General features: G+C 42.9%; 1 protein-coding gene across 1 annotated transcript in view; it reads right to left on the reverse strand.

The window, feature by feature from the left end:
- actr6 (actin related protein 6) overlaps positions 1–13,022 on the reverse strand; it is a 45,063-nt gene that overhangs the window by 10,147 nt on the left and 21,894 nt on the right. The window contains exons 7-8 of the mRNA XM_041203630.1: positions 12,795–12,893; positions 6,756–6,834 (exon numbers count right to left, since the gene is read on the reverse strand). Of these exons, the coding sequence (XP_041059564.1) occupies positions 6,756–6,834; positions 12,795–12,893 (178 nt within the window). The remainder of the gene's footprint in view (positions 1–6,755; positions 6,835–12,794; positions 12,894–13,022) is intronic.

Here is a 13,022-nt window from a genome sequence, read left to right on the forward strand (position 1 = left end):
TTCCCCCAACTTAGTCTACTGCATCCGTTGCTCCCAATGTGGTCTCCTCTACATTGGAGAGACCAAACGTAAACTGGGCGACCGCTTTGCAGAACACCTGCGGTCTGTCCGCAAGAATGACCCAAACCTCCCTGTCGCTTGCCATTTCAACACTCCACCCTGCTCTCTTGCCCACATGTCTGTCCTTGGCTTGCTGCATTGTTCCAGTGAAGCCCAACGCAAACTGGAGGAACAACACCTCATCTTCCGACTAGGGACTTTACAGCCTTCTGGACTGAATATTGAATTCAACAACTTTAGGTCTTGAGCTCCCTCCCCCATCCCCACCCCCTTTCTGTTTCCCCCTTCCCTTTTTTTTCCAATAAATTATAAAGATTTTCCTTTTCCCACCTATTTCCATTATATATATAAAAAAAATATAAAAAAAAACCCACTAGAGCTATACCTTGAGTGCCCTACTATCCATTCTTAATTAGCACATTCGTTTAGATAATATCACCAACTTTAATTTTAACACCTATGTGTTCTATTGTACTATTGTCGTTGACATCTTTTGATGATCTGCTTCTATCACTGCTTGTTTGTCCCTACAACCACACACCCCCACCCCCCCTCCACCTCTTTGTCTCTCTATCTCTCCGCCCCCCACACACACACCTTAAACCAGCTTATATTTCAACTCTTTCTTGGACTCGAATGCAAGTTCTGTCGAAGGGTCATGAGGACTCGAAACGTCAACTCTTCTTCTCCACCGATGCTGCCAGACCTGCTGAGTTTTTCCAGGTAATTCTGTTTTTGTTTTGGATTTCCAGCATCCGCAGTTTTTTTGTTTTTATAGCTGTGGGAGTCGGTAGGCTTATAATGGATATTGGTGGACAGTCTATCACCAGAAATTGAGACAGAGAGGTCAAGGAAGGGAAGGGAAGTGTCAGAGATGGACCATGTGAAAATGATGGAGGGGTGGAGATTGGAAGCAAAATTAATACATTTTTCCAGGTCCAGATGAGAGCATGAAGCAGCACCAAAGTAATCATCAATGTACCAGAGAAAGAGTTGTGGAAGGGGGCCGGAGTAGGACTGCAACAAGGAATGTTCCACATACCCCATAAAGAGACAGGCATAACTGGGGCCCATGCGGGTACCCATAGTCACACTTTTTATTTGGAGGAAGTGAGAGGAAGAAAGAAGAAATTGTTCAGTGTGAGAACAAGTTCAGCCAGGAGGAGAGTAGTGGTGGATGGGGATTGTTCGGGCCTCTGTTCGAGGAAGAAGCTGAGAGCCCTCAGATCATCTCGGTGGGGGATGGAGTTGTAGAGGGATTGGACGTCCATGGTGAAGAGGAGGCAGTTGGGGCCAGGGAACTGGAAATTGTTGATGTGACGTAGGGTGTCAGAGGAATCACGGATGTAGGTGGGAAGGGACTGGACAAGGGGAGAGAGAAGGGAGTCTAGATAGCGAGAAATGAGTTTCATGGGGCAGGAACAGGCTGACACCATCGGTCTGCCGGGACAGTCCTGTTTGTGGATTTTGGGTAGGAGGTAGAAGCGGGCCGTCCGAGGTTGGGCGACTATCAGGTTGGAAGCTGTGGAAGGAAGATCTCCAGAGGAGATGAGGTCAGTGACAGTCCTAGAAACAACGGCTTGATGTTCAGTGATGGGGTCATGGTCCAGGGAGAGGTAGGAGGAAGTGTCTGCGAGTGAAAAGCATAATTGGGGACGAAATGAAAGGCATGTATTAATCAAGGAAACTCTATATGGAGTTGTTAAAGGCAGACTGAGTCTGATTAATATGATGGAATCCTTTGAAGAGCCAGGAGAGCAGGTTGATCAAGGTGGTGCAGAAGATGGTATGTGCGTGTACACACGTTCAACAAAATGTCACACAGGAGGCTTACTAAGATAGAAGTTCATGAAAATAAGGGAAAAATGGTGATACGGTTATGAAATTGGTTTAGTGCCCGGAAGAAAAGGGTGGTGGTGGATGGATGTTTTTCACACTGGGAGGTGGCTTGGAATAGTGTTTAGCAAGGCTTAGCTTGGGATCCATTACTCATTCAATCTCTATGAACCAATTAGACTTAGGTGTAGGGAGCAGAACCAATTTCTGCAGATAATTGTAAACCTGGCAGATAGAGTTCAACGTGGAGAAATGTGAAGTGATACACTTTGGGAAGAATATGGAAAGACAGTATATTATAAATGGCCTGATTTTGAAAAGTATAGATGAGCAGAGAGAACGTGATGTCCATGTAAACCTATCCTTAAAGATGGCAGGGCAAGTTGATGAGGTGATAAACTTTATAAATCACTAGTTGGGCCTGAGGAGGAGTAATGAGGGCAATTCTGGGCACCAGACTGCAGGAAAGGCAAAAAGGCTTTAGAAAGAGTGCAGAGGATGTTTATGAGGTTGTTAACAGGAAAGAGAAACTTTAGTTATGGGAAGAAGTTGGAAAAGTTAGGACTGTTCTCTTTGGAACAGAGGAGGTTAAGTAATGAACTAATAATAATTCTCAAGATCAGAGATTTTGATAAGAGTGGATAGATTAAAAACTATTCCCTCTGGCGAATGGGTCAATAATCAGGAGGTCATGAATTTAAAATCATTGGCAAAGCACCTGGAGGGGAGACGAGAAGTTGTTTCACTCAGTTGTCAGGATCTGGAACTTCTACCCAAAAAGGTGGAGGAAACCTGTTCTATAAATAATTTTAAAAAGGATGGGGCACTTGAAGATGAAGCACTTACAGGATTAGAGACAAAGTGGGGAAGTGTGATAAGCACGACTGTTCTTTTTAAGAGCCAGCACACTGAGGCCATTATAAGTTTCTATAATTCTATGAATAACTCGCAATGCAGCTAAAAACAAACAATATCAGGCTGTGTTGTCACACTATATGAAAGGACATTTTCAGTTACATTAACTGAAGCAACACATTTTAACAATACAAATTAGCTTGTAAAGTATTTAAAATAGCTAATTACAGGAATGAACTCTAGTACTAAATTACCGGCTAGAGGTGTTGGACAAAAGTTGAAATCTCTGATTCACCACCCAGATGTGCCATGACCCAGCTGTATCATTCGGTAGGTTAATGCTGAGGACAAACTATACAATGGTCCATAAGAGGAGAAAGATAAAAATGAAAGGATTTGCACCGTTGAGTTGCATACACACATTTACCTGCAGCTGACTCAAGGAGCAGAGGCAAGAGGACAAGTTAGCTGTGTATTGCAGGGTGTGTGTTTCAGGGAGGACAAGGAATAGAGAAGGAACGTCGAGTAGGTTTTGCCTTGAAATATTAAAAATATTTTAATTATACGGAATTTTCTTGGTCAGAGATCAAGAATGAATAGTATTCTAGTTTAGCAGTTTATCTAAAATTTTGAATCTTTAAAACATATATAAACGCACACTCCTCAATTTCAGGTAATAGAAACACGCATCTAAAGTTGTCATAGTAATAGTAATCAGAGTAAATGGTCTATTTCTCAAATGAACCTGCAGCTGTAGGGTGGATTTGTAAGCATGGCTTGAAGGAAACCCGGTATTTAACATAATAATACCCTGATTGATGATGGGCAAATTGCAGTGGCTTTGTGTTTGATTACTAGTCTGCACTGCATCCTGGAGGAGTTGCCCAAAGCATAATCATAAAAGATAATCTTACATCAAACAAACAGTCTTCCTCCTTGTCCAAAAATAACTGACTTCCCACTCCAGGTCTGTTATGTAACCATGGAAACGGTATGCATTTACAAGCCCAAAAAGATCACATTTCAATGCCTAGCTCAAGCATTTCCCAAAACAAATAGAAAGTTTCAAACAGGATACAAAGTTCTTTAATTGATAAGAAACTGAATAGTCGTGAATGCTTGTTTTCAGACTGGAGGAAGGTATATAGCCTGGTTCCCCAGGGGTTGGTATTAGGCCCACTGCTTTTCTTGATCTATATTACTGACCTAGACTTGGGTGTACAGAACACAATATCAAATTTACATGAAACACGGAAGTATTATGGACTGTGAGGAGGATCGTGATAAACTTCAAGAGAACATGGGGACTGGGGAATGAGGGAACATATGGCAGATGAAATTTAATGCAGAGGTGCATGGACAATGGTCCATTTTGGGAGGAAGAATGAGGAGAGGCAATATATAATAAAGGGCACAATTCTGGAACAGAAATACCTGGGAATACATATGCACAAATCATTGAAGGTCGAGGCAGGGCAGGTTGAGAAAGTGGTTAAAAAGGGATATGGGATCACTGACTTTAAAAGTAGAGGCACAGAATAATAAAGTAAACAAGTTATAATGAACCTTTGTAAAACTCTGGTTCGGCCTCAACTGGAGTATTGTGTCCAATTCTGGGCACTGCACTTTAGGACGGACGCAAACACTTTAGAAAGAGTGCACAATAGTTTACAAGGATGATTTTAGGTACGAGAAACTTCAGTTACATGGGTAGACTGAAAAAGCTGGGATTGTTCTCCTTAAACAGATTCGACAGAAGTGTTGAAAATCATAGGGATCTAGACAGAGTAGATATGGAGAAACTGTTCCCATTTGGTGGCAACTGGTCAAGAGCCAGAGGATACCAATTTAAGAGGATTGGCAAAAGAACTAACAGCAACATGAGGAACATCTTTAACACAGCAAATGCTTAAGGTCTGAAATGCACTGCCCAACAGTGTGGTGGAGGCAGCTTCACTCATAAGGGAGTTGGATAAGGGCCTGAAGATAAATAAATTGCTGGGCTACAGGGAAAGGTGGAGGGGAGGGGGGCTCAGTTTTTTTAAACTTTCACAGGTTGTGAGCATCGCTGATAAGGCCAGCATTTGTTGCCCAATCCTAATTACTCTTGAACTGAGTGGCTTGCTAGGCCATTTCAGAGGAGAGTTATGAGTGGGTCTAGAGTCACATGTAGGCCAAACTAGGGAAGGATGACAGATTTCCTTCTCTAAAGGACATTAGTAAATCAGATGAGTTTTTATGACAATCGATAATAGTTTCATGAGACCATTTATGAGACTAGATTTCAATTCTAGACTTAAATTTAAATTCCACCAGCTGCTGTGGTGGGATCTAAACCCATGTTCCCCCCCCCAAGAATTAGCCTGGGCCTCTGGATTACTAGCCCAGTGACATTACCACTACACCACCATCTCCCCATGCAAAGAGTCCGCATGGACAAAACAGGCAGAATGGCCTCCTCCAGTGTTGTAATTATTCTATGATTCTATGGTAGATGAACCAGAGAATACTGTAGACCACTTTCAAGCCAAACATTGAGCCTATCACAATTTTACATTTGGGACTCCACAGTGCCAATGTATATGGTACATTGTGGTGCAGGTGGGCAGCTTCAAAATAATGTGGTCTGGTCCAGAAGACATTACGCCATACCTAATAGTGTATCTGCTGTAATACTGGATGATCAGTGGTTGGTAAATAAGTCATGTGAACAATGGAACTATATTGTGATGAAAACAAGTTGACTGGGCGACACAGTAGATTACCCACTGACCTGCCACCTTGGCAATCATAATTCAAATCAAGGGGTAGAGGAGGACTGGGGGAGTATAAAATGAGTTTTAACAGGTCCTGTTCGGCATATCCACATAGCCAAAACTGTCTCTAACTAACAAACTCGCTCAGAAGGACTACTGGTGCAGTAAGGGATACTATTCTATAACTGGGGTCAAGGAACATCGTTTGGACAGAATGCAGAGAACTTTACTCTGTAACAGGTTGTGCTATACACAACACTGGGAGTGTTTGATCCTGATGCTGTGGGCCTGAAACTGAAGAGTTTTTCTCAGTACTATCTTCTTTCATCGTGTTAAGTGCCAACAAAAAGAGAAAATAAACATTTTATTTTTCTAAATTTGTTTTACAACAGCCACCTCGGTGGATGCTGGACTCCAAACTTCACAGGCAAAGATCATACTTGGTGGAACGTATCAAGAATATAATGTGGATCTCTGAACAAATTTCTGAAATTTGTATATGTATATACAAAAATGTAGCTGCAAAAATCACAGGTACAGACAAAGTGTAGACAAAACAGGCCTTCCTCAGGTCTTCATTCAAAATGGTTCCAGAATAAGGTGCATAGTGGAGAGAGGCACATGGAAGCTGTACCTCATATGTTTGAGTATTGCTGTCCCAGGACTCCAATCTAAATACTGAAGTGCCCATTGTTTTACATTTTAACCTCTAAAGAGATTACACTACACTTAATAGCATATCTGCTGTAATGCTGGATCATCAGTAGCAGGGGGCTTGACAGGGTAAATGTTGAGAAGATGTTCCACTAGTGGGAGAATCTCAAACTAGGGGACATAGTTACAGAATAAGGAGAATACTCATTTAAAACTTACACAAAAGAATTTCTTCTCTCAGAGGTTAGTGAATGTCTGGAATTCTCTACTCCAGAGAGTTGTGGAGGCTAGATCACTGAAAGTATTTAAAGAGAAGGTAGATTGGTTTTTGAAATAAATCGGGGAATTGAGGGCTATAAGGAGCTGGCACGAAAGAGGAGTTGAGGCCTGGGGCAGATCGGCCTTGATCTTATCGGATGGTGGGGCAGGCTTGAGGGACCAAATGGCCTACTCCTGCTCCTATTTCTTATGTTGGTAAATAATTCATATGAGCAATGGAACTATACTGTGATGAAAACAAGTTGATTTGAAATGCCAATGTTCAGTCTCTGGGTGAATTAACAAATAATAAAGTAACACTTCCAGATGACTTACCTTGCAGAAACCCTTCTTAATGGTGCTAAAGTCTGGAAGCACGTAATCTCTCATAACCGTGTTTGCTTTACCTTTCAGCCTAAATAAAATATAAATATTACAATTATTTTTCTGATGCATTCAGTAAGGAGCATACCTAAAATATTCTCATCTGACTTGATGAGTGACATAATAAATGTATTCATAATCCTAATCAAGGTACCAATATGACCACATCAAGCACTTTGATTGGCTTTGATTTTTCTTCAGCCAGGATTGTCTGAGACAAAGCAAGTTGGGAAACTGTCTACAGACTATCCAACTCTTGCAAACTTCTTTTTGGTGCCAACTAGAACCCCTACACCTGCTCACAGTGAATCTATGAATAAGGACCTCTCGTTGTCTCAACGTGCATGCCATCCTTAGTGGTACAAGATACTGAACACGGCAATCCAACACATTTGAATAATCAGCATACGACTTGTGACTTTTAATGGTGAAGACAAGCTTTTAAATTGTTTAGGGATGGAGAAGTACTTTAAAAGGTACATCCACACATGCACCCACCAGCACCTGCACCCCCCAAGTAGGTGTCAGTAATAGTACTCCTAGTTCTACATCAGAAGGGCATGGGTTCAACTCTACACGGGAGAATAGGATGTCAACACCAGTTGGGGGCATTCCTAAAGTTTTGATCATGTGGATTTACAAAAGCTATTCCATTTACCCTGTAAAGCTGGGTACCCGGAACTTCAGCTTTTGCTTGTGGTTTTGTGCCAACAGCTGCTGTGCAACAAGGAGGTCACCCAAGAACAGACTAAGAGGGGAAATGAAGGGCAGGGAAGAGGGGCATCCAGAGGTGGGAGGAGCTTCGATTTCACTGGTGACTAATGGAAAACTACTGCTAACATTCTAGGAAAGATGTGAAGGCTTTAGATAGCACAGAAGAGATTTTCCAGAATGGTTCCAGGAATGAGGGACTTCAGTTACATGAATAGATTGGAGAAGCTGGGGTTGTTCTCCTGAGAGAAGAGAAAGTTGAGAGGAGATTTGATAGAGATATTCAAAATTATGAGGATCCAGGCAGAGAAGGTAAAGAGAAACTGTTCCTATTGGTGTAAGGATCAGAACCTGAGGGTACGGATTTAAGGTGATTGGCCAAAGTAGTAGCAGCAATATGAGGACTTTCTTTTTTAAACACAGCATGTGGCTAGGACCTTCCTAAGAGTGGTGGGGTCAGAATCAATTGTGGCTTTAAAAAGGGAATTGGATAAGCACCTGAAGAGAAAAGGTTTGCAAAACTATGGGGAAAGGACCAAGGAGTGGGAATAGCCAATTGTGTTTGCTGAGAGCTGGCATGGACATGACAGACCAAATGGCCTCTTTCTGAATTGCAATCATTCTATGATTATATAATGGTAACTTATTGAAATTGCACAGATGATTAGTAGTAAAGCCGTAATGCTCAGATTCTCATTACTAACAGTAATACAATAACTCACTGATAGTAATAGGTGCTAAGTTGCAATATCTTACTACAGAGTAGGGGAGAGCCAATGGCATAGTGGTATTGTCACTGGGCTATTAATGAACTAATAATGGTCTGGACCCACAGCAATGCGGTTGACTCTTAAATGCCCTCCGAAATGGCCTAGCAAGCCACTCAGTTGTATCAAAACGCTATGAAGTCATTAAAAATGAGGAAGACCGACAGACCACCCAGCATCGACCTAGGCATCAGAAAAGACAACAGCAAACTCAGCCCGGCCGACCCTGCAAAGCCCTCCTTACTAACATCTGGATCTGACATCCATAAGGTGCATGGGCCATCAGCAGCAGCATTGTACTGGAACACAATCTGTAACCTCATGGCCTGGCACATCCCCCACTCAACCATTACCATCAAGCAAGGGGGTCAAACCTGGTTCAATGAAGGGTGCAGCATGGCATGCCAGGAGCAGCACCAGGCATACCTAAAAATGAGGTGTCAACCTGAAGCTACAACACAGAACTACTTGCGTGCCTAACAGCATAAGCAGGTGACTGACAGAGCTAAGTAATCCCACAACCAATGGATCAGATCTAAGCTCTGCAGTCCTGCCACAACCTGTCACGAATGGTGGTGGACAACTAAATAACTCATGAGGAGGCTCAACAAATATCCCCATCCTCGATGATGAAAGACCCCAGCACATCAGTGCAACAGATAAGGCTGAAGCATTTACTTCAATCTTCAGCCAGAAGTGCTGAATGGATCCATCTCGGCCTCCTCCCCAGCCTCGCAGATGCCAGTCTTCAGCCAATTCGATTCATTCCACATGATATCAAGAAACGGCTGAAGGCACTGGATAGTGCAAAGGCTATGAGCCCTGACAATATTCCAGCAATAGTACTGAAGACTTGTGCTCCAGAACTTGCCCGCCCCTAGCCAAGCTGTTCCAGTACAGCTACAACACTAGCATCTACTTGGCTCTGTGGAAAATTGCCCAGGTATGTCCAGAACACAAAATGCAGGACAAATCCAACCCGGCCAATTACCACCCCATCAGTTTACTCTCGATATCAGTACCGAGTCTGGCATCAAGGAGCCCTAGCAAAACTGGGGTCAATGGGAATCGGGGGGAAAACTCTCCACTAGTTGGGTTCATACCTAGCACAAAGTAAGATGGTTCTCCTTCTTGGAGGTCAATCATCTCAGCTCCAGTACATCACTGCAGGAGTTCTTCAGGGTAGTGTCCTCAGCCCAACTATCTTCAGCTGCTTCACCAATGACCTTCCTTCCATCATAAGGTCAGAGTGCGGATGTTCGCTGATGATTGCGCAATGCCCAGCACCATTCACGACTCCTCAGATACTAAACCAGTCCATATCCAAATGCAGCATGACCTCGATAATATCCAGGCTTGGGTTGATATTCGCGCCACACAAGTGCAAGGCAATGACCATTTCCAGCAAGAGAAAATCTAATCATCACCCCTTGATGTTCAATGGCATTACTATCACTGAGTCCCCCACTAACATCATCCTGGGGGTTACCATTGACCAGAAACTGAACTGGACTAGCCATATAAATACTGTGGCTATAAAAGCAGGTCAGAGGCTAGGAATCGTGCAATGAGTAACTCACCTCTTGATTCCCCAAAGCCTGTCCACCATCTACAAGGTGCAAGTCAGGAGTGTGATGGAATACTCTCCACTTGCCTGAATGAGTGCAGCTCCCAAAACATTCAAGAAGCTTGATACCATTCAGGACAAAGCAGCCCACTTGATTGGCACCACATCCATAAACATTCACTCCCTCCACCACTGACACACAGTAGCAGCAGTATGTACCATCTACAAGGTGCACTGCAGGAATTCACCAAGGTTCCTTAGACAACACCTTCCCAACCCACAACCACTACCATCTAGAAGGACGAGGGCAGCAGATAGATGGGAACACCACCACCTGGAAGTTCCCCTCTTAGTCACTCACCACCCTGACTTGGAAACATATTGCCGTTCCTTCGCTGTTGCTGGGTCAAAATCTTGGAACTCCCTTCCTAACAGCATTGAGAGTGTACCTACACCACATGGGCTGCAGCAGTTCAAGAAGGCAGCTCACCATCACCTTCTCAAGGGCAACAAAGGAAGGGCAATAAATGTTGGCCCAGCCAGCGAAGCCCACACCCCGGGAACTATTGAAAAAAAACATAAGAGTAGTAATGCTATAACCTGCTAATATTTACCTTGAAACCGTAGCCAGCATCCCCCTACATTACACAATGCATGATCAGGTTCCCCAGCTAATGTCACTTATAACTGGTCTGAAGTCACTTCCTATTTCCCTAGACTCTGGATCCATCTCGAGGTGACAATTCTAACTGGGAACCTCAGTCAGAGCCAATCTATACTTGGACTTCACACGTATAGATTGTGAACCAAACTAACAGATTATACAAGAAGCCATGGACCCTATGTTTGGGGCACTTCTCAACCTGTCACAGGCACGTCTTCCTGAACTCAGCTCAACACTAACACTGCTTAAAAAAAAACTCCATGGAGCTCAGGCTTAACAAAAGGAGTTTTCACAGAATTGTGGAAATTATGGCACAGGAGGCCATTCAGCCCCTGGTTCTGGCAAACAATTCTGTAACCCTATTCCTCAGCAACCCCTCCTCCCAGATCTTCTTTCATTCCCCTTTTTCAAATATTTATCCTTTGGAATGAAGTTTTAGTCTCTACCTTAGTAGATACACATGGTGCGTCAGTGAGCTGATTCATGCTTCTACATACCATAGATTTTCACTTATGTACCCTACGGTAGCTTAAAATAAGTCTGAAGTATATAAGTTCAGGACTTTGATAACCATAGGATTATAAAATAGAATCATATAGAATAGTTACAGCACCAAAAATGTCATTCAGCCTGTACAGCCTAAGCCGGCTCTCTGCAAGTTCCACTCCCCTGTCCTTTCCCCTTAGCCTTACAATTTTTTTCCCCTTCAGGTGCTTTTCCAATTCCTTTTTGAAAGCCACAATGGAGCTTGCCTCTACCACTCTTTCTGGCAGTGCATTCCAAATCGTAACCACTTGCTACATAAAAATGTTTTTCCTCTTGCTGCATTTGGTTCTTTTGCCAATCATATTAAACCTGTGCCCTCTGGTTCTTAACCAATCTGCTAATGGGAACAGTTTCCCTCTGCTCTGTCTAGATGTCTCATGACACTTCTTTCAAATCTCCACTCAACCTTCTCTTCTCCAAGGAGAACAACCTTAGCTTCTCCAGTCTATCCACATCACTGAAGCCCCCTCATCCCTGGAACCATTCTTTTAAAACTCCTCTTTACCCTCTATAAAATCTTCACATCCTTCTTGCCCTTAATTGGAGATAATACTCCAGTTGAGGCCAAATCAGGGTTTTAGAAAGGATCATCGTAACTGCCAATTGCAGTGCCTTCCCCATAGCAAATATTGTCCAGCTAAACTCTCTTGGAAGCTTCCCTAGTGAAGTGGGGCCTGTGAAGGCTTTTTGACATTCTCAGGCAGATGGATGCCTTTCCTTCCCCCCTCATAAACAAAATCTGAACAATTGTTAAAATAAAAGGGTCCCCACTCAAATTCACAGGCTCATTCGCCTGTTCTGAGCCACTGTGAATCGTGCTGACAGCTGAAAATCTGCCCTTTAAAGCCAAAAAGCCACCACAAGCTGGAGTCTCCCAGACTGTGTACAAGACAAAGTTTCCTTCAGGTATAGAAGAGCAAGAGCCATATTGATCATTCATATGATATTTAAATACACATACTACTTTCAAAAAGATGTTTTAAGCATTTCATATCCCCTTCCACATCTACACACTCTTCAGGACCATCTTTCTAACATACACAAGAATTAAGAATAGGCCTTTCCCCCTTGGGCCTGCTCCATCATTCAATAAGATCATGACTGATCTGACTGTGGCCTTAATTCCACCTACCTGCCTGCACGCCCACCACCACTCCCCCCACCCCCCATAACCCTCGACTCCCTTGTCGATCAAAAATCAACTTAGCCTTAAATATATTCAATGAATCAGCCTCTACTGCTCTCTAGAGAAGAGAACTCTACAGACGGAATCCTTCAGAGAAAAAAAATTCTCACCTCAGTTTTAAAGACTCTTTTTAAACTGTGTATTTCTAGACTCCACCACAAGAGGGAACATCCTCTCAGCATCCACCCTGTCAAGTCCCCTCAGGATCATGGTTGTTTGAATAAGATCACCTCTCATTCTTCTAAACTCCAATGGGTATAGACCTAACCTGTCCAACCTTTCCTCACATGCTAACCCCTTCATCCCCGGAATCCCCATTATCCTTCACGACTGGAAGGAAGCAGTGGTCCAGCAAAAATACATCCCACAAATAATACCAATGTCACATTAAGTTGCCTCATCAGATAAAGTGAACATTTTGTTTTTCTCTCCATTTCCCAAATGACAAAAATCAACTCAATGTGAAGCCCAATTGTGAGGATTAAAAGTATTAGAACTGACTGATATTTTTGACTTGGCACTAAGTTATAAATCCAGGGCAGTTACATACTGTGCTATTTCCATGTCTTTGTAGAAGTCCTGGGACACGTAACATACATCCTCCTTCACTTGATTAATAACATGCGTTTCATCCATCACATGCAGCTGCCTAAAAGAGACAGATTTCAATCAATATATTGCAGTAGTGTTTCCACAATTGATGTACCATTTGATTCAAATAGAAATGTGAATAAACCGACAATTTAAGAATCAGACCTAGTAGTTACCTTGGGATTGA

This window comes from Carcharodon carcharias, chromosome 13 (assembly GCF_017639515.1).
Source record: "Carcharodon carcharias isolate sCarCar2 chromosome 13, sCarCar2.pri, whole genome shotgun sequence".
NCBI classification, from domain to species: domain Eukaryota; kingdom Metazoa; phylum Chordata; class Chondrichthyes; order Lamniformes; family Lamnidae; genus Carcharodon; species Carcharodon carcharias.